This window comes from Hyperolius riggenbachi, chromosome 6 (assembly GCF_040937935.1).
Source record: "Hyperolius riggenbachi isolate aHypRig1 chromosome 6, aHypRig1.pri, whole genome shotgun sequence".
Taxonomy (NCBI): domain Eukaryota; kingdom Metazoa; phylum Chordata; class Amphibia; order Anura; family Hyperoliidae; genus Hyperolius; species Hyperolius riggenbachi.
In genome coordinates this window covers 288,301,137-288,320,700 of record NC_090651.1, presented here as the reverse complement: position 1 = coordinate 288,320,700, position 19,564 = coordinate 288,301,137, and the positions used below count along the sequence as shown (strand labels likewise).

Here is a 19,564-nt window from a genome sequence, read left to right as displayed (position 1 = left end):
TCCTCTTTAAGGTTTAGTTCACACTGCAAAAAGCAAATAGTTAAGTGATTGCGATTTCCAGAGCGATTTTTAAAGGAATGTACATTTCTCTGAAAACTGGTAAATGCAGCAAGATTTCAATTCTCTAAAAATCAAAATGCTGCTGCCATCCCTCATAGGGGGACACTGATTGCTGGTAATCAGAAGCAAAGGGCAATTGCCCCCGGTATGAACCAGCTCTAAAGGTAGGTACACAGACCCAATCCGGATTGGCCAATTTTACCACTTCCATGTATTATGGAAACATATCCATATATTCAAAATCTGTTGACTCTTACTACATAGCAGTGGTAAAATTGGTCAATCAAGTTTGGATGTGTGTATTGGGCTTAACACTGACTCTTCTAGAAGTGCTATATAAATATGCCTAGACTTGCCTGAAAGAAACAGTTTAAGTTGCCCGTGGCTTCCAGGTCATCCTGTTCCTACTGGCATCACACGCTTGAGTAAACTGAAAAAGTGGCATTATTGGCTTCCCCTCTTATAAACATATCAGTGCTGCACACATCTTCCAGTAATTAAACGCTAAAAATCTAATTTCAGCTTGCAGCCAGTGGTAAATCTGCAAAACTGACAATGAAACCAAAATGACATTTCTTTGGAAGGCTTGGGATCTGCACTCTCTTTGAAGTAGGGATGGCCTAGAAATCTTCATTTCACCGGATGGGTAATTAGCTGCATGGAACATTAGGCCTTGCTTTTCATTCACCACACCTGCACTAAGCCAGTGATTGGCAGCAGCTCTGAACTCCCATCTGACAGCTGAATGTGTGAGAGGAGCCAGAGGTCACAGCTCTGAATCAGCCAAGACAACGGGAATGCACAACACACCCATACACTATAGAACATGAATGCTATGCAAGGAAAGACAAGCTGGGCAGTGATGACTTTGCAGCACTAATCACTGTTGTACTTTTTTCATCTTTGCCTTAAAGTGGATCCGAGAAACTTTTACTCATTGCATAATTGTGTCCCTTTCCTATAGTTTATAGGGCATTCCTAAAGCCAAGTACTTTTTTGTTTTAATACTTTAAATCCCTATAAACTAAACAAGCCTCGCCCACAACTTTTCAGAGTGCCAAGGCATTTTCAGACAATAGCAAGGGCTTAGTCTGGGCAGGAGGAGGGGGAGGTGTTACTAGCCATTGATTTCAAAGGCAGAGGGGAGGAGGGAGAAGAAGAGGGGAGGAGGGAGAAGAGGGGACTGAATTTACACACAAGAAAGCTGATAGCATCTCCAGCCCTCAGTCTATGACAATATCACAAAAAGAACATGGCTGCCCTCGTATCACAGGAATAACTAATCATACACTTTTTAAACTTTTGCAGCTAGATATGTTGTGTAAACTATATAAACTTTAGATAAGATATATAGACAAGTTACTTAAGATTTAAAGCAAACCTGAATGGAAAAAAAAATTACAATCAGCACACTAATGCATATCAACTGTCCATTTTTCAGACAAACAGTCCCTCTTTCAGGACTGATATACAGATTTAGGCAAATGTATGGGTTTTTTTTTGTACTGAAAAATGTGTTTGACCTCCTGTTAAAGGGAACCAGAGGCCCCAGAAAAAAGGTTTTATACATATCTGGGGCTTCCTCCAGCCCCATACGCACGGATCGCTGCCACGCCGCCGTCCTGCGCTTCCTGTATTCGGCGGTACCGGGTCCCGTAGTTTCGGCCAGTCGGCGGCAGGACGCGGCCAATTGTCCGCATCACAGGGGCTCCCGGCATACACTTACGCGTGCAGCTGAGCAGCACTGAGCCAGGTGATACCCTCTGAGGAAGGGAACCCCCGAAACAGCCGCTGTCAGGGTATACCATTCATGTTGTAACTGCACAATTGTTTGACTGTATCCCTTGCTACCTTACCACTTGTATGTACTGCATTCATGTTTAAAACTGTGCTTGTGTTTTTTCATTGCTGCTCTTAAAGGGATACTGCTTGTGCAGCCATTTACTTCATGTTTTGCTGACATATACCATTATGCTGTATTTCTTTTGACCGGTTTGGTCTCTTGTTGCCAATACACTTATGTTATTTGTGCATAGTGCATTATCTGCACTTGTTTGTATATACAAACAAGTGCAGATAATGCACTATGCACAAATAACATAAGTGTATTGGCAACAAGAGACCAAACCGGTCAAAAGAAATACAGCATAATGGTATATGTCAGCTTTCGTGTTTACAATACAATTTTGATGAGTCTCATGCTGGTGTGCGAGTCCCTTTGTATATATATATTGCAGCTGCATAGTGAGCAGCCGCACGCGTAAGGGTATGGAGGGAACCCCTGCTCATGCGGACAATTGGCCGCGTCCGCCGGAAGTGACGGGACCCTGTACCGCTGATGGACGGCGGCGTGGGAGCAATCCGTACGTATGGGGCTGGAAGAAGCCCCAGGTATGTATAAAAGCTTTTTCTGTTTTTTTTTTTTTTTAGTTCCTCTCTGGTTCCCTTTAACCTCCTTGCCGGTTATCCTGAACTCAATTTGCATAATTTTTTTTTGTTACAAGCAGCTAGCACTTTGCTAGCTGCTTGTAATATCCGATCGCCGCCGCTATCCGCAACGTCGCGACGCCCCCCCCTCCAGACCCCTTGCGCAGCCTGGCCATTTAGGGCCAGGCAGCGCTGAGGGGTGCCACGGGATTCCCTATGACGTCCCGAAGTCGATGTTGACGTCATCCCGCCCCGTCGCCATGGCGACCGGGGAAGCCCAGCAGGAAATCCCGTTCTGAACGGGATTTCCTGCTTACTCCGATCGCCGGAAGCTGCCGCTGCTCAGCGGCTATCATGTAGCGAGCCCTGGGCTCGCTACATGATTTTAAAAAATAAAAAAAAAGTGCTGCGCTGCCTCCTTGCCGGGGGAATTAGACCGGCAAGGAGGTTAAGGACGAGCCTGACTCATCCATTAAAAAAACTAGCTAGAAACAGTAATGACGAGTCAGGCTTGTCTAGCAATTACATATACTCACCTGTGGGGTCGCTGGTGTGCGGGACCCCTCTCTGGCACCTCGCAGCTTCTGTGTGAGCGCATTCCTCTCATCTTCTGGGCGATCCTGGTCGGCAATCTACACTGGTGTGTAGCATGCCTATAGATATAAATTTTACAGAGCTCTGGTAAAATTTAGAGCTATAGGCATGCTATACACCAGCGGTTCAGGATGCAAGCCTGGCTTCAAGGGCATAAAGAGATAATTTGCATATTCAGCAGCGGTGCATTGTGGGTAACCACAGATGTTCACTTAAAGCTGAATTATTGCAAATACCTTCTGTTTTCAAAAAGCAAATCACACCAAACATTTAAATTATGTTCCTAGTACAATGTATGGCTCCAATATATTATTTGGAAGTAAAGGTGTGTGTTTTTCAGTGTCCGGTCAATTGTACTGAAATAACAGTAATATACCCTCATGACATAAATACATACCTTAAAAAAAAAAAAAAAAAGATCCCTGAGGCAACTATTTATGGATTTCTTTTTAACCAGTTCAGTCATTATAATGCATGAGTTATGCAACTGATCACTGTGAACCAAGCCTAAAGGTTATTATGTTACATATGTTTTGGAGCAAAGAGAAAGTTCTGAGTTCAGGTCCGCTTTTAAGAATAAAAAGAAGAGGGGAGAGGTATCTTCCACAGTCCTGTCAGTAAGGTTTGGTTCACACAGCCTGCTGGTGGTGACCAAACTTCTACTACTGAGAAGAAAAGCATGTGTTATAGTTTCCTTTTGATTCATCATCCCGTTTTGAGCCCCTAGGAGGATATGTAACTGCAAATGCCACTGATACTATGAGCTACATGCAGTGTCTCAGAAAATACAACAGACTGTGGCACAATCGACAATAAAAGTATTGAGATGAATGGGAGTGTTGATTCTGACAGTAAACGACAGAGATGGATGTTGGCAGCCATCTCTCTGAACCAAGGCTCTGATAAAGATAAACTTTCAGGTTTTCACTTAAAGGGAAGGTCCAAGCAAAAAAAAAAAAATGACTTTAACTTACCTGGGGCTTCTACCAGCCCCATGCAGCCATCCTGTGCCCTCGTAGTCACTCACTGCTGCTCCAGTCCCCCGCTGGCAGCTTTCTGACCTCGGAGGTCAGGGCCGCATTGCGTACATTTTTACGCATTCCCGCTAGTGCAGGAACATTAACATATACATTTTTACGCGTTAGTGGTGCAACGCATACATTTTTGTTCCTGCACTAGCTGGAATGCGTAAAAATGTATGCAATGCGGCCCTGACCTCCGAGGTCAGAAAGCTGCCAGCGGGGGACTGGAGCAGCAGTGAGTGACTACGAGGGCACAGGATGGCTACATGGGGCTGGTAGAAGCCCCAGGTAAGTGAAACTCATTTTTTTTTTTTGCTTGGACCTTCCCTTTAAGTTGTGGTAAAAAGAAATAGAAATAAAAATTCATGAACATGAAAAATTAAATGCACCAGTGTCTATGTAGATCATACTCCGATAAATACTCACACACACTCTAAAAAGTGTTAGTGGCGTTTAGAAAATAAAAAGCCAAAGCCCAGCACTGCTTTTTACTTTGTTAAATGTGCCTTCAATAGAATGTTTCAGACTGGGTACGAGCAGGCAGCTATAAGCTGCTGAGGAACTATGAACTGGCCCAGTAGGCATTTAGCAAAATCTGCCTTTTTTCTCTTTTAAACAAAGGAGGTTCTTTTAACCACTAATTTATTTAGTGGATTGATAGTGTTCCAGGCTGATTTATTGGGAACATCAATTATCCACAAATTTAAAGGTGCTGATAAATGAGTGGGGATATAATGTCTAGTGATGTTAGCTGTGAGTACGTAGCTACTTGTAATTTAAATTAGATAGCTCTCCCTGTGGCATGGGGGGGGGGGGGGGGGTGTTAACTTGCCTATGGCACTGCCTATAGCTGATGGGTTATACCTTGCAGTCCACTTAACACCTCTATTTAAAACCCAGAGAGAGGAAGTAGTGGCGTTACGTGGACCGTCAGTGGAATGCATCAGCTATAGGTGGCAGCATAGGTAAGTTAACCCGCCCTCTGCCATGGGCAGAGCTACCTAATTTAAACTTTAATTACGAGTAGCTTCGTACTGGTAGCTAACATCACTAATAAGGTCCTTGGTATCAATTTTTTTCCTTTGTTCAGATTTGACCCAATTTCTTGTATTTTTTAAGATAAAGATGGTGTTTACGGAATATTGCTCACTGTACTGTGGTTTACGGGGTTATAGTGTACAGACAGGGCCCAATGCATTCACTTCTTTTGCTACCTAATCACAATCATGTAATCGTGCACACACATTGAATGATGTGAACCAACCACAGCATTCCTAATATACCTGTCTGTAGCGCTGCTGCACTGTGTATCTCCTACGAGATGCATGAAGGTTAAACACAAATTTAGAATAATTTACCAGTCACACATTTATACAAAAGGGATTGTGCTATGTGCGCAACGCATTTCCAACGGACACAGCATGGATGATCTTCGTGTCACTGCCCTGAAGGGTGGCTTCAAAACGTCAAATGATCTATTAATAGCAGAAACAAAATGTATAAATTGGTTCAAAGCTGTGGACAAGGGCTTGAATAAAGACAAAAACTTTTTATATTGGTATGAGGCTGATGATATTTAAAAACTCTTTCTCAGCCTATATAGCTGAACTTGTGAACTCAGAATTTACGATACCTCTGTGTCAGTCCAACTCCCAGGTCTGTGAGCAGGGAGTAAACAAGGATCCTTATCTCAGCTAACAACCTCTCACCCCATTAAGATGCTCTGTTTTACTTAAGGCATCTCAATGTCATGCATATACAGTATGCTTGGAAAAAAAAATCTGGTTTCTCTTTTGATGTTGCATGTATATAGCTGTCTGTACCACCAGCCTGCAAACTAACAGGATGTAAGCCCGACGAAAGGCTGAAAGCTTGCTTATTCTTATTCATTTTTAGTTAGCCAATCAATGGTATCATCCTGATTGAAAACTTTTTGCATTTCATGTTGGTGGCGTTCACACTGGTGACATTACCAGGTCATGTCTGCGCACAAAAATGTATCTCACAGTCAAGGTATAAGTGTCAGGGTCAACCAGCAACTTTTTTTTGTTTGTTAATGGGAATAATGATGGCTGCCTTCATACTTATATCTCCAGAGGTTTACTTTAAATGACTGCCTGCAAGTTGTAAGTATGTGATAAAGGCTTTCCAGTCCAACAACCAGATTACTGTATAACTTGTAACAATTGGATTACTTTAGAACTCATACCATTGTTAAAGCATTAGTCAGCATCTGTCTATGTGCACTGGCCTTAAAATAAATCAAAAACGAATGTAAAGGATACCTAAAAAAAAATAAATCTGCGCTCACTGCCCCTTTATCCATGGCAGACAATAATTTTTTTTGACATTACAACACACTTTTATAAAAGAGAATAAATCTTGATCATCTCACTAAAAATAAAAACTGTGTCTGTGTGTGTATATATGGATGTACAGTGGGATGCGAAAGTTTGGGCAACCTTGTTAACTCCTTGCCGTCCGCCGCACGCCAATTGGCGTGAACGGGGCAGCCGCCCCAGGACTGCCTAACGCCAATTGGCATGGAGTCCTGGGGCGGGGTTTTGCAGGAGATTGTGTGTGCATCTCTGTTTGAATGATGGAGCTCCGCTATTTACACTGTACAGCGCTGCGATCTACAGCAGCGCTGTACTGGGGACAGCCGTGACACTCGGCTGTCCCCCTAGGGGACTCAGGCCACATTCACATCATGAAACGAGGATGGCCGTGCGTTCGGAACGCATGCAGTGTGAACATAAGACAGTGCAATCTATGCACTTTCTGATGTCGTGCATGTCAGACTCCTGCACGCGTTGCCGAAATCCGGACGGCAATGTGCGCAGTGCGAACAGGGCCTCAGAGAGCGTTCGGCTCTCATAAGCTGGACTCTATGAGAGCTAATCACTGGGATTAGTAAAATGTATTATTAAAAAACAAACAAACATGCCAGCAGGAATCAGAGCCCACCAATGGAAAACTCTGTTGGTGCTGAAAGGGGGGGGGGGGGGGGGAGAATCACTTGTGTGCTGAGATGTTACGGCCCTGCAGCGAGCCCTCAAAGCTGAAGTGGCCTGGATTGTAAAAAAAAAATTGCCTGGTCACTAGGGTGGAGCAAGCATCTGGTCCTGAAGTGGTTAATCGTCATGATTTTCTTGTATACATTGTTGGTTGTTACGATACAAAATGGCAGTTAAATCATATCATATAGAAGATAAACAAGGTAATATTTGAGAAGTGAAATGAAGTTTATTGGATTTTACAGAAACTGTGCAATAATTGTTTAAGGCAGGTGCATACATTTGGGCACCACAAAAAATAAATGATATCAATATTTAGTAGATCCCCTTTTGCAGAAAGTACAGCTTCTAAACGCTTCCTGTAGGTTCCAATGAGTGTCTGGATTCTGGTTGAAGGTATTTTGGACCATTCCGCTTTACAAAACATCTCTAGTTCATTCAGGTTTGATCACTTCCAAGCATGGATAACTCTTTAACTCACACCACGGATTTTCAATTATATTCAGGTCTGGGGACTGATATGGCCATTCCAGAACGTTGCACTTGTTCCTCTGCATGAATGCCTTAGAGGATTTTGAGCACTGTTTAGGGTCGTTGTCTTGTTGAAAGATCCAGCCCCAGCGCAGCTTCAGCTTTGTCACTGATTCCAGGACAATGGTCTCCAGAATCTGCTGATACTGAGTGGAATCCATGCCTCCCTCAACTTTGACAAGATTCCCAGTCCCTGCACTGACCACACAGCAGGATGGAACCACCATCATATTTTACTCTAGGTAACAGGTGTTTTCTTGGAATGTTGTGTTCTTTTTCCTCCATGCATAATGCCCCTTGTAATGCCCAAATAACTCAATATTAGTTTCATCAGTCCACAGCACCTTATACCAAAATAAAGCTGGCTTGTCCAAATATGCTTTAAAATACCTCAAGCAGCTCTGTTTGTGCTGTGGGCAAAAAAGAAAAGGAGAAAAGGCTCCCTCTGCATCACTCTCGCATACAGCATCTCCTTGTGTAAAGTGAACTGAATGGTTGAATGATGCACAGTGACTCCATCTGCAGCAAAATTATGTTGTAGGTCTTTGGTGCTGGTCTATGGATTGACTAACTGTTCAAACCATTTGTCGCTTCTCTCTATCCGAGATTTTTCTTGGTCTGCCACTTCGAGCCTTAACTTAAACTGAGCCTGTGGTCTTCCATTTCCTCAATATGTTCCTAACTGTGGAAACAGACAGCTGAAATCTCTGAGACAGCTTTCTCTATCCTTCCTCTAAACCATGATGGTGAACAATCTTTGTCTTCAGGTCATTTGAGAGTTGTTTTGAGACCCCCATGTTACTACTCTTCTGAGTAAATTAAAAGAGGAGGGAAACTTACAATTGACACCCTTAAATACTCGTTCTCATAATTGGATTCACCTGTGTATGTAGGTCAGGGGTCACTGAGCTTACCAAGCCAATTTGAGTTCCAATAATTTGTTCTAAAATTTTTAGAATCAATAAAATGACAACAGTGCCCACATTTATGCACCTGCCTAATTTTGTTTGAACAAATACTGCACAGGTTCTGTAAATCCAATAAACAGTTCACTTCTCAAATATCACTGTGTGTGTCTCCTATATGATATTTAAAGAGAACCCGAGGTGGGTTTGAAGAATGTTATCTGCATACAGAGGCTGGATCTGCCTATACAGCCCAGCCTCTGTTGCTATCCTAAACCCCCCTAAGGTCCCCCTGCACTCTGCAATCCCCCATAAATCACAGCCACGCTGCTGACAAACAGCTTGTCAGAGCTGGCTGTGTTTATCTCTATAGTGTCAGTCTGCTGCTCTCCCCGCCTCCTGCAGTACTCCAGTCCCCACCTGCATCCCTTCCCTCCCTGCTGATTGGAGGGAAGGGATGGGGGCAGGGACCGGAGCTATGCAGGAGGCGGGGGAGCAGCCGAGACTGACACTACAGATGTAAACACAGCCTCGCAGCACGGCTGTGATTTATGGGGGATTGCAGAGTGCAGGGGGACCTTAGGGGGGTTTGGGATAGCAACAGAGTCTGGGCTGTATAGGCAGATCCAGCCTCTGTATGCAGATAACATTCTTCAAACCCACCTCTTCTCTTTAACTGACATTTTTTTATCATAACAACCAACGATTTATACAGGAAAATCAAGACAATTAAAAAGGTTGCCCAAACGTTCTTAGTGGTTTACTTAGTGGTCATATAACGATGGAAACAATGTCTTTCTTGGAATATCTCACAATATCGTGTTTTTTTTGTTTTGCATAAAGTGATCCATATTATTGTGCCATTCTTGAAATAAAGGTGTTTTCTCACTAAGCCAATATGACATTGTTTTATCTGCCAGTAAAGGTACCATCATTATTAATTCATTGTCTTTAAATTTTTCTTTTTGGGGTTAAATTACTATCTGGGTCCCTGCTGGACTTCCTGTTTGTGGAACCTCTATGGAGGTTAGTGGCTTAAAGTCTGATAGTCCTAACTAAAATGCTTCTTGCAATTTTGGATAATTTTCTACTTCCTGTCTAGACTCTAGACAGGAACTTATAGAAAATATTGTATGGAACACAGGACAGCAATAAAAATGCAAGAAAAGTTATAACCCCTTACATTACTATCCAAAATTAAAATAAAAAAATAATCTAAAATTTGCATTTTAGGCAAACTCTTACTTTATAGATACTTCAAATACATTTGGCACTATCTGCATCTTGCAGTACCAGACATCTAATAACCTGTTCTGTTTCCACTGTTACTTCTTTCTCATAGCTGCTTTCTGCAGTTTATTTGCTGGTATGGGACAGCCATCTTACTGGTGATATCCATACTGTACACAGAAGTGGAATGATTCACTGCCACCTTTGTCCTGGAAGCAGAAATGGCTAAATGTTGACTTATTACTTCTTTGTGCATACAAGGTAGGGTTATACAGATATGGTTTTCCAGCATGCTCAGTTGTTATCAGTGTGTTGGAAGTGATCTCTACACACTTGGAAAAGGTAGCCAATATTATTTTGCATGATCATTTTAGGTGACATATGTTGCAAGTAAGACTGGATTTACGCTGTATCAGATTCCTGTTGTGAATGGTGACAGCAGTCATGGCATGAACCTCTCAGATTGTCTGTCTGTTCCTCTGCATCAGATATGTCATAGCTGAATTATCTGGAATTACTGTCAGTGGCGTAGCTAAGGAGCTGTGGACCCAGATGCAAGTTTTATAATGGGGCCCCCCCAAGCACTCTATACATAACAATTGATACAGCGCACCAAAACCTGCCAATGGCAACTACAGTGTTTGAGGTGCAAGAAGGGGATGGGGAACAGTTTGTTAATGATTACCACTATTCAAAGCATCTGTAGAAGTCATTATTATGAGCACAGGACCAATAGAGAGCTAATACTGTAGTTGAGTGAGGGCCCTTTGGGGCCCCTCTGTCCCAAGGGCCCCGATGCGGTGGCTACCTCTGCAACCCCTATTGCTACGCCCCTGATTACTGTGTACCGCACAACTTTGTTTCCATCACCACAACATTGACAATGAATATGTATGAGTTGATCCAACATTTAACATAGAATCCATCAACATATTGGTTTATCCAATGGTCTCCAATGTGGAAAATTGGACGATTTTCAGTTAAAGCAAACCTGAACTGAAAAGTCAAAATAAACATACACAGGTCATACTTATCTCCCATGAAGTCTACTAATCAATCGCTTTTTCCTCTCCTGTGTCCTATTTGTCAACTGTTATCGATGGAATTCTCAGTTCTCCATTTTAAAAATGGCCATTACCCCATAACCGCTTCCTAGTCAGCACACTGTACAACTGTAATATCGCCCATGTGAGCCATAGGGAAACATGAACATTAGCTTGCTCATCAGTTGTCTTTTCAGTTATAACTGAAATATATATATGATATATAACTTGGCAGAACTGGAAGGAATCATAAGAAGAAAATAGTGAGCTTCTGAAAAGAACTGATGGCCAATTAAGTACCTTATATACTCAAGTATAAGTCGAGTTTTTGGGACCAAAAAAGTGGCCCAAAAGTGGGGGTCTCGGCCTATACTCGAGTCACAACCATGAAGAGTAAACAGTGCTTCTACTATACGTGCAGATTAGTGCAGTAACATCTGTGCCCCCCGGATTGACCTCTCCACCATAAATGTGTGGTATTAGAACATGCGGGATTATGGATGTGGATTTCTGTATCCACCCATACAACAGCATTCGGTTTTGGCTGCCCCCGCCAGAGCAGAGCGGTGTGCACATTTGGCTTTGAGTGCCTGCTGCCCCCGCTTCAGCAGAGCAGTGAGCGCATTTTGGTGGCCCCCCTTCCCCACCTGAGCTAGCCGCATATGCTTGGGCTTCTCCTGCTGGCATATGCAGGGCGATACAAACTGTTCGCTCGCCAGTTCGCGCCACTTCCAGGTTTAGTTTGGCCTTCTCATTTCTATTACTCCTACTAGCGATGCCTCGTAATATGTACAGCGCTGCAAGGACGTCATAGAGATAGGACCTGTCACAGGCAAGCTAAGGCTGCTGGCGCCATGGGCCGGTGAGTGAACGCAATTATTGCCCTGCATATGTCGGCGGGAGGAGCCCGAATACATACACACACCCCTCTCCTCTGGCGGGGGAAGGCAGCCAAAAATAAACGCACACACTGCTCCGCTCTGGCAATGTGCAGGGCCACCAATACCAAATGCACGCACCGCTCTGCCAAAACTTGTTAGGGTGGGTGACACAGAAATTCAGCCCATCATAATCCCTCACACACACTATATATATACACCTCACTGGACAGATGTCACAACCCTGGTTACACAGTAATGCAGCCAGTCTGCCCAGCATGAGCTCACACACAATGCTGGCAGGCACATGCTGTCCACTTGACCTCTGCTTGCCTGTAATTTGCCTGCAGGGGGTCTGAATTGTCATGTCCAACATTCTGAATTGTCATGTCCAACAGCTTAATTGCTATCCTTAACACTTCAGTGGGACTGTAGAAGCTAAGTACTGCAAAAAGTGTTGTGTGGAAGTATGTAGTAGCCTATAGCAACCACTTTCACTGTCCTTCCATTTCAACATGACTGAGAAATGTATTGATTAAATCCTTTTCTAATTGCCCTAGTAAAGGCACATTGTGTCAACAATTCAAGTAACTGGAAGTGTTAGCACAGGCTAGTTACATGTATTAAGGTTCTCCTGACTGGCTGTACAGTGGGAAATATTTATACCTGTAGCATTTCCTACCCCAGGCTTATACTCGATACATTAAATAATATGTTTTTAATGGTAAAAGTTGGGGGTCGACTTATACTCGGGTCAGCTTATACTCGAGTATATACAGTATGTCATATTCATTGGCAGGTACCTCACATTTTTATTTTAAATAAATTTTACTCAGCTCAGGTTCACTTTAAAGAGAAACTCCGACCAAGAATTAAACTTTATCCCAATCAGTAGCTATTACCCCCTTTTATATGAGAAATCTATTCCTTTTCACAAACAGACCATCAGGGGGCGCAGTATAGCTGATAGTGGTGAAACCCCTCCCACAAAGAAATACTGTTGGCAGTTTCCTGTCTGTGAACCTTGGTGCATTGTGGTAAATAGCTGTTCACAGCGGTTTCCAACTGCCAAAAAAAGCAAGCAGCAGCTACATCACCTGCCAACAGTAAAAATGGCACCATGTAATAAATGTCAGAATGTAAATCAGGGATTTAAAAGATTTTACAATGGACAAACACTGACTAAATCATTTATACATAATTATTGTAAAAATGAAGCACTTTTTTTATTACATTATTTTCACTGGAGTTCCTCTTTAAGTGTGAACTCGGCCTAAGTGGTGGGTCTTTAATTGTTGTTTTCTAGATAAAGATGCACTTTATAAAAATGTTTACTGCCAGTGCCTTCAATGTTGTTAATCCACAATTTGCTTTTTTTTTTTTTTGCTTCTTAACATAAGCAGGCAAGACAGAAAAGAGACAGGAAGTAAACAGAAGTCATGATTCTATAAGCTTGTTTAATGTCAGAATATTCATATTGCCCATACTCCCCCCATTCCACATACTCCGAGTGAGATCATCCAAGAAATATTCCAAACCAGAGTCATGAAAATGTAGGCGCTATAGTTCATAAAATAACTAAAGTCACAAACATACATTTGGATAATGATATAGTTTACACACCCATCCACAATCACTAAACATAAACAAAAAATAATAATGAATGTTAATATGGCCTTACTTGAAAATAATACTCCCAAATCTTGTTTTTAAGCCAATGTTAAGAGTAAATTACTCATGTACAGTAGGTATATATCTGGAATTTTTTTTCTTTTTTTAAATACAAATACATACAGAAAAGGATGCAGAAAACTCCCTTTAATGGGAAACACAGCTTTTTTTTTTTTTATATTAAAAAAAAAAAAAAAAGCTGTGAATAACCTGTCCTAAAAGTGCAAAGGCGCGTCCCTAGACTGCTTCCTGATCTCCTAATCCAGCAGTGTCAGTGTTAGGGAAGGAAGAACACAGCCAGCTGTATGAGCTGTCTACAGAGCATTGGCATAGAAAGGCATTGGCACTACTGAATGCATAACTGGCTGGTGATGATGAGTGGAAGAGGAAGCTGGTGGAGATCTCAGTGCCTGGAAATAAAGAACGTTAATGAAACTTTGTTCATTAGAGCTGGTGCTTAACGATTAGATGATCTGGCTTTTCGATACAAAGCAATGTAGTGATTACAGGCTTGCGGGTTACTGTCTGAACATGCTGTATCTTCATGCTGGCACCAGTGTTGACTGATTGTCTGAGTGAAGTACAAGGATCCTTGTGATGATGCATGGTTGGCCGGCGATCTCTTGCAAGGAAGTCTTATGTAGAGCAGCATTAATCCATCAGTGATTGGCACAGAATACTGATTTGCTGTAAAGACCAGCACAGAGCACCTTCCATTACAGAGGAGATGCAAGCTTCCCACTCTCCAACACTTTGGTCATGCAGGAAGTTTTAGGACAGCTTTCAGAGGAGCGATCTGGCAGTCTGGTGAAGGTGGCAGTTTAGCCAGAGAACATGGCAATCGCTGTCAAGCTGTTGAGTCTGTGAAGCTCTGGTCCATGCGTGCAGGGAGAGAGTGGGGGTGGGCTGTATACATATATAAACATTTTAGCACTGTTAGTGCAAATACTGAGGCAGACACACAGGCAACCTTATTACTGGCCCAAAATATTATTTGTTTTACTGGTGTCTGCTTCAAGCGTGCATTGCTAGCTCAGTAGTGTTTTTGGCAACCTGCATTAATGTTTGTTTTTTTTGAGAGCAATAGGCTAAACACCGTAAGGTGTTAACTATCATTACCCGATGGCCTCATCTCCTAATACAGATAGAAGTATAAAGTAGACAATTACTGGCATGTTATGAGCCATTTGTCAGGTTCATAATTTAGCTTTAGTTTTTGTTCTTTGCATTTCGAGAACAAATCTGTAGAAACCAGAGAGGTGAGGAGGCCTTAATCCCACCTTTGACCTTCTAGATAAATAACACTATCAGCAATTCATCAAAACGTGCCTTGTGTACGACTTGCACTATGTTCTTGCTGTATTTCATACTCCATTTGGCAATGGGTACACTTTACCTACGTGTTAATGAGGGTCATGAATAAGGGGAGACCTGGCTGGCTTTTTTATTGGGGTTGTCCAAAATATAATGTACTGGAGAAATGGTTAGTGGACTGCAGGCAGATCCCTCCAATTAGCTAGAATCCCAAGGACCAGAGCTCAGGTGGCTTCAGTTTCAACCTTTGTCTGTAGGTAGCATTGCAATATCTGTGGACAAGAGCATGAAAAACAATTATACAGCTGAATATAAATTCTGCATAAACCTAATTTTTAACTTTTTTCCCCCTCAAAATGAAAAGAAAAAGCAATATATACATAAAATAGTGTCATTAGAAATTTCAACATATTCTGAAAATCATCCGTGGTGGAGAGTATGGGTGGCACCATTGCAAGATATATAAACAGAGTCAGCAATGAACAGAAACAAAAAATGATGAAAATCAGATGAACAAAAAATAAAAGAAATCATCTCTATACTCACTGATCTCTAATTAAGGATCATGCAGCACCTCTCTACCTTTAATGATGGATTCAGAGTGTTCTGGACCTTATCTAGTAACTCTAACTCATGTAATTTGGTAGTTGGTAGTTTGGGAAGTCACCTGAGGCAAATGATAATGACCACCTCAGCTGATAATCAAGCATGTGTACAGCAGCCAGCGACCCCCGACCGATCCGCCGGGCAGATCTACTCACCCACAGCGATGTAAATCCCATTGTTCACATAGATCATTAAAGAGGAACTGTCGCGAAAATCTTAAAATTTAAAACACATACAAATAAGAAGTACATTTCTCCCAGAGTAAAATAAGCCATAAATGACTTTTCTCCTAGGTTGCTGTGACTTACAGTAGGTAGTAGAAATCTGACATTATCGACAGATTTTGGACTAGCCCATCTTCTCATAGGGGAGTTCTCAGAGTTTTTATTTATTTTTAAAAGCACTTAGTGAATGGCAGTTGCTCCGTCCAACTGCCTAAATAGTGTGCAGCGAGCAGGGAGGCTGGCCAGCATCTCTGTATTAATCATTTTCAAGGAATGTCTTTGTAAAGGATAAAGGCCATGCTGAGAATCCCCTTATGGAGAGATGGACTAACCCAAAACATGTCAGTAATGTGAGATTTCTACTACCTGCTGTAAGTGACAGCAACATAGGAGAGAAGTCATTTATGGCTCATTTTACTGAGGAAGAAATGTACTTCTTATTTGTATGTGTTTTCAATTTCAAGATTTTTGCGACAGTTCCTCTTTAACCATTTTAGCCTGCAGGGATTTTTCACCTTATGCATCAGAGCAATTTTCACCTCCCATTCATTCGCTAATAACATTATCACTACTTATCACAATTTATTGATCTATATTTTGTTTTGTCCGCCACAAATTAGGCTTTCTTTGGGTGGTACATTTTGCTAAGAATTATTTTTTTATAAATGCATTTTAACAGGATTAAAAAAAAAATGGAAAAAATTCATTATTTCTCAGTTTTCGGCCATTATAGCTTTAAAAGAATCCACACTAACATAATTAAAACCTATGTATTTTATTTGCCCGTTTGTCTCGGTTATGACACCATTTAAATTTTGTCCCTATCACAATGTATGGCGCCAATATTTTATTTGGAAATAAAGGTGCATTTTTTCCGTTTTGCGTCCATCACTATTTACAAGCTTATAATTTAAAATGTTTTCGTAGTATACCCCCTTCAAATGCATATTTAAAAAGTTCAGACCCTTAGGTAACTTTTTTTTTTGCAATTTTTTTTTTCCATTAAAAATTATTTGGGTAATATTTTGGTGTGGGAAATAAACAGTTAATTTTTAATGTTATTATATGTGTAAATTGTAAAGTAAAAAATATGTAGATGTAGTTTTACTATTTGGCCACAAGACGGCCACCTTGAGTTTTTTTCCCTCCTTGTGCTTCTCGTTAACCGGAAGCACAAGGGGGACGCAGAAAATTTTACGGGCAGAAAGATTGAAGCCTCTTGTAAGAGCGCTTCGTTTTTTCTGCTGGGGACACGGATCGGTGATCGGGAACCATGTTCCCGTTCACTGATCCCAGGGCTACCGGGGGACAGCACGGGGATGCAAGGAAGGCCGCAATAGAAGTATAGGGGGTGCTACTGTAGCTGGGAACGCGAATAATCACTCGCGTTCCCAGCCTGACGGCCGGTGACGGCGAATCCGGAAATAGCCGCCGGCGGGTCCAGGAGCATCAGAGCGACTCTACGTGGGCACAGATCAGCTGCAGGGGGCTGAGGGAAGCCCCAGGTGAGTAAAACTAATTTTTTATTTTTGACTTAAGGTTCACTTTAAGCATGCACATCACATGTGTCTGACTTAAAGAGGAGCTGTCAGCAATGCTAAGTCAGGAACAAAAACATATATAAGTAGATAAATAATTGCTCTACTTACATTTGTATTGCACTGTCCACGTTTTGATTTCAGTGAATTTTATACAGTAAACGAAGAGAACTCTGTTACCGAAGGTTTCCATCTTGGATCTCTCTGGTTGAAGCCAAATCCTGATGTAATTTCCTCCCTTACTCCTCCCCGCAGCATTACAGAGCGCAGCGGGGAGGAATAAAGGCAGCACACACAGACTCACCTCGTCCTGGTTCCAGGCGCTGGAGTTTCCGTCTATAATCTCGGCACTGCTGCCGTACAGGGTGGTGGTAGTGCAGAGGGTACAGACGGGAGCTCCAGTGCCTGGAACCAGTATGAGGAGAGTCTGTGCGCTGCCTCTATTCCTCCCCGCTGTATTCTGTAATGCGAGGAGTGGCAACACGGGGAGGGGGGGGGGGGGTTAAATGCAGTGGACAATGGCACACTTACAGGAGGGGGGGGGCAGGGACACAGGAGAGGTGCTGGCCCCCCTCTCTGCGCCCTAGCAGCCTGCAGGATCCAGTCAGTATTGTGTCACGAACAGACAACACCGGCATAGTGAAGAACAGGATCTCCTAGGGGACAGGCGGGGAAAGCGGGAGGGATGGAGGAAACAGCCAATCAAGCTGAATTAGGCATTAATTAGGCAACTAATGAAAGGGAGGAACATGAAGGAAAAAAAAAGGCTGGCTTGCCCTGCAACTTCCTTTGTCCGGCAGCCGTACGATTCGGATGGCAAAAAACCAAAAACCAAAATTGAGCTTGAGCTGTTTAATTGCCTGTTTAGCATCCTTTTTACTTATTTGATACATACAAATAGAGAATTGATTTAGGATTCTTTGCATGACTCTAAGTCTGACTGGAGTAGCTGCATGCTTGTCTCAGGTGTGATTCAGACCCTACTGGCCAGAAAGATCAGAAGTACGGCAGGCAACTGTTATATATACAGGACCTTCTCAAAAAAAATTGCATATTGTGATAAAGTTCATTATTTTCTGTAATGTACTGATAAACATTAGACTTTCATATATTTTAGATTCATTACACACAACTGAAGAAGTTCAAGCCTTTTATTGTTTTAATATTGATGATTTTGGCATACAGCTCATGAAAACCCAAAATTCCTATCTCAAAAAATTAGCATATCATGAAAAGGTTCTCTTAACGAGCTATTAACCTAATCATCTGAACTAACTAATTAATTCTAAATACCTGCAAAAGATTCCTGAGGCTTTTAAAAACTCCCAGCCTGGTTCATTACTCAAAACCGCAATCATGGGTCAGACTGCCGACCTGACTGCTGTCCAGAAGGCCATCATTGACACCCTCAAGCAAGAGGGTAAGACACAGAAAGAAATTTCTGAATGAATAGGCTGTTCCCAGAGTGCTGTATCAAGGCACCTCAGTGGGAAGTCTGTGGGAAGGAAAAAGTGTGGCAAAAAATGCTGCACAACGAAAAGAGGTGACCGGACCCTGAGGAAGATTGTGGAGAAGGACAGATTCCAGACCTTGGGGGACCTGCAGAAGCAGTGGACTGAGTCTGGAGTAGAAACATCCAGAGCCACCGTGTACAGGCGTGTGCAGGAAATAGGCTACAGGTGCCGCATTCCCCAGGTCAAGCCACTTTTGAACCAGAAAGCGCCTGACCTGGGCTACAGAGAAGCAGCACTGGACTGTTGCTCAGTGGTCCAAAGTACTTTTTTCGGATGAAAGCAACTTTTGCATGACATTCGGAAATCAAGGTGCCAGAGTCTAGAGGAAGACTGGGGAGAAGGAAATGCCAAAATGCCTGAAGTCCAGTGTCAGGTACCCACGGTCAGTGATGGTCTGGGGTGCCATGTCAGCTGCTGGTGTTGGTCCACTGTGTTTTATCAAGGGCAGGGTCAATGCAGCTAGCTATCAGGAGATTTTGGAGCACTTCATGCTTCCATCTGCTGAAAAGCTTTATGGAGATGAAGATTTCATTTTTCAGCACGACCTGGCACCTGCTCACAGTGCCAAAACCGCTGGTAAATGGTTTACTGACCATGGTATTACTGTGCTTAATTGGCCTGCCAACTCTCCTGACCTGAACCCCATAGAGAATCTGTGGGATATTGTGAAGAGAAAGTTGAGAGACGCAAGACCCAACACTCTGGATGAGCTTAAGGCCGCTATCGAAGCATCCTGGGCCTCCATAACACCTGAGCAGTGCCACAGGCTGATTGCCTCCATGCCACGCCGCACTGAAGCAGTCATTTCTGCAAAAGGATTCCCGTCCAAGTATTGAGTGCATAACTGAACATAATTATTTGAAGGTTGACTTTTTTTTGTTTTAAAACACTTCTTTTATTGGTCGGATGAAATATGCTAATTTTTTGAGATAGGAATTTTGTGTTTTCATGAGCTGTATGCCAAAATCATCAATAAGAAAACAATAAAAG

The 19,564-nt window shown here is 42.4% G+C and overlaps 1 protein-coding gene across 7 annotated transcripts in view; it reads right to left on the bottom strand.

The window, feature by feature from the left end:
* Positions 1 to 13,150: 13,150 nt before the first annotated feature.
* ARHGEF12 (Rho guanine nucleotide exchange factor 12) overlaps positions 13,151 to 19,564 on the bottom strand; it is a 243,186-nt gene continuing 236,772 nt past the window's right edge. For all 7 annotated transcript variants that reach the window (XM_068240993.1, XM_068240996.1, XM_068240994.1 and 4 more), the window contains one exon: positions 13,151 to 14,964. In XM_068240993.1, the coding sequence (XP_068097094.1) occupies positions 14,933 to 14,964 (32 nt within the window). In that variant the 3' untranslated portion in view covers positions 13,151 to 14,932. The remainder of the gene's footprint in view (positions 14,965 to 19,564) is intronic.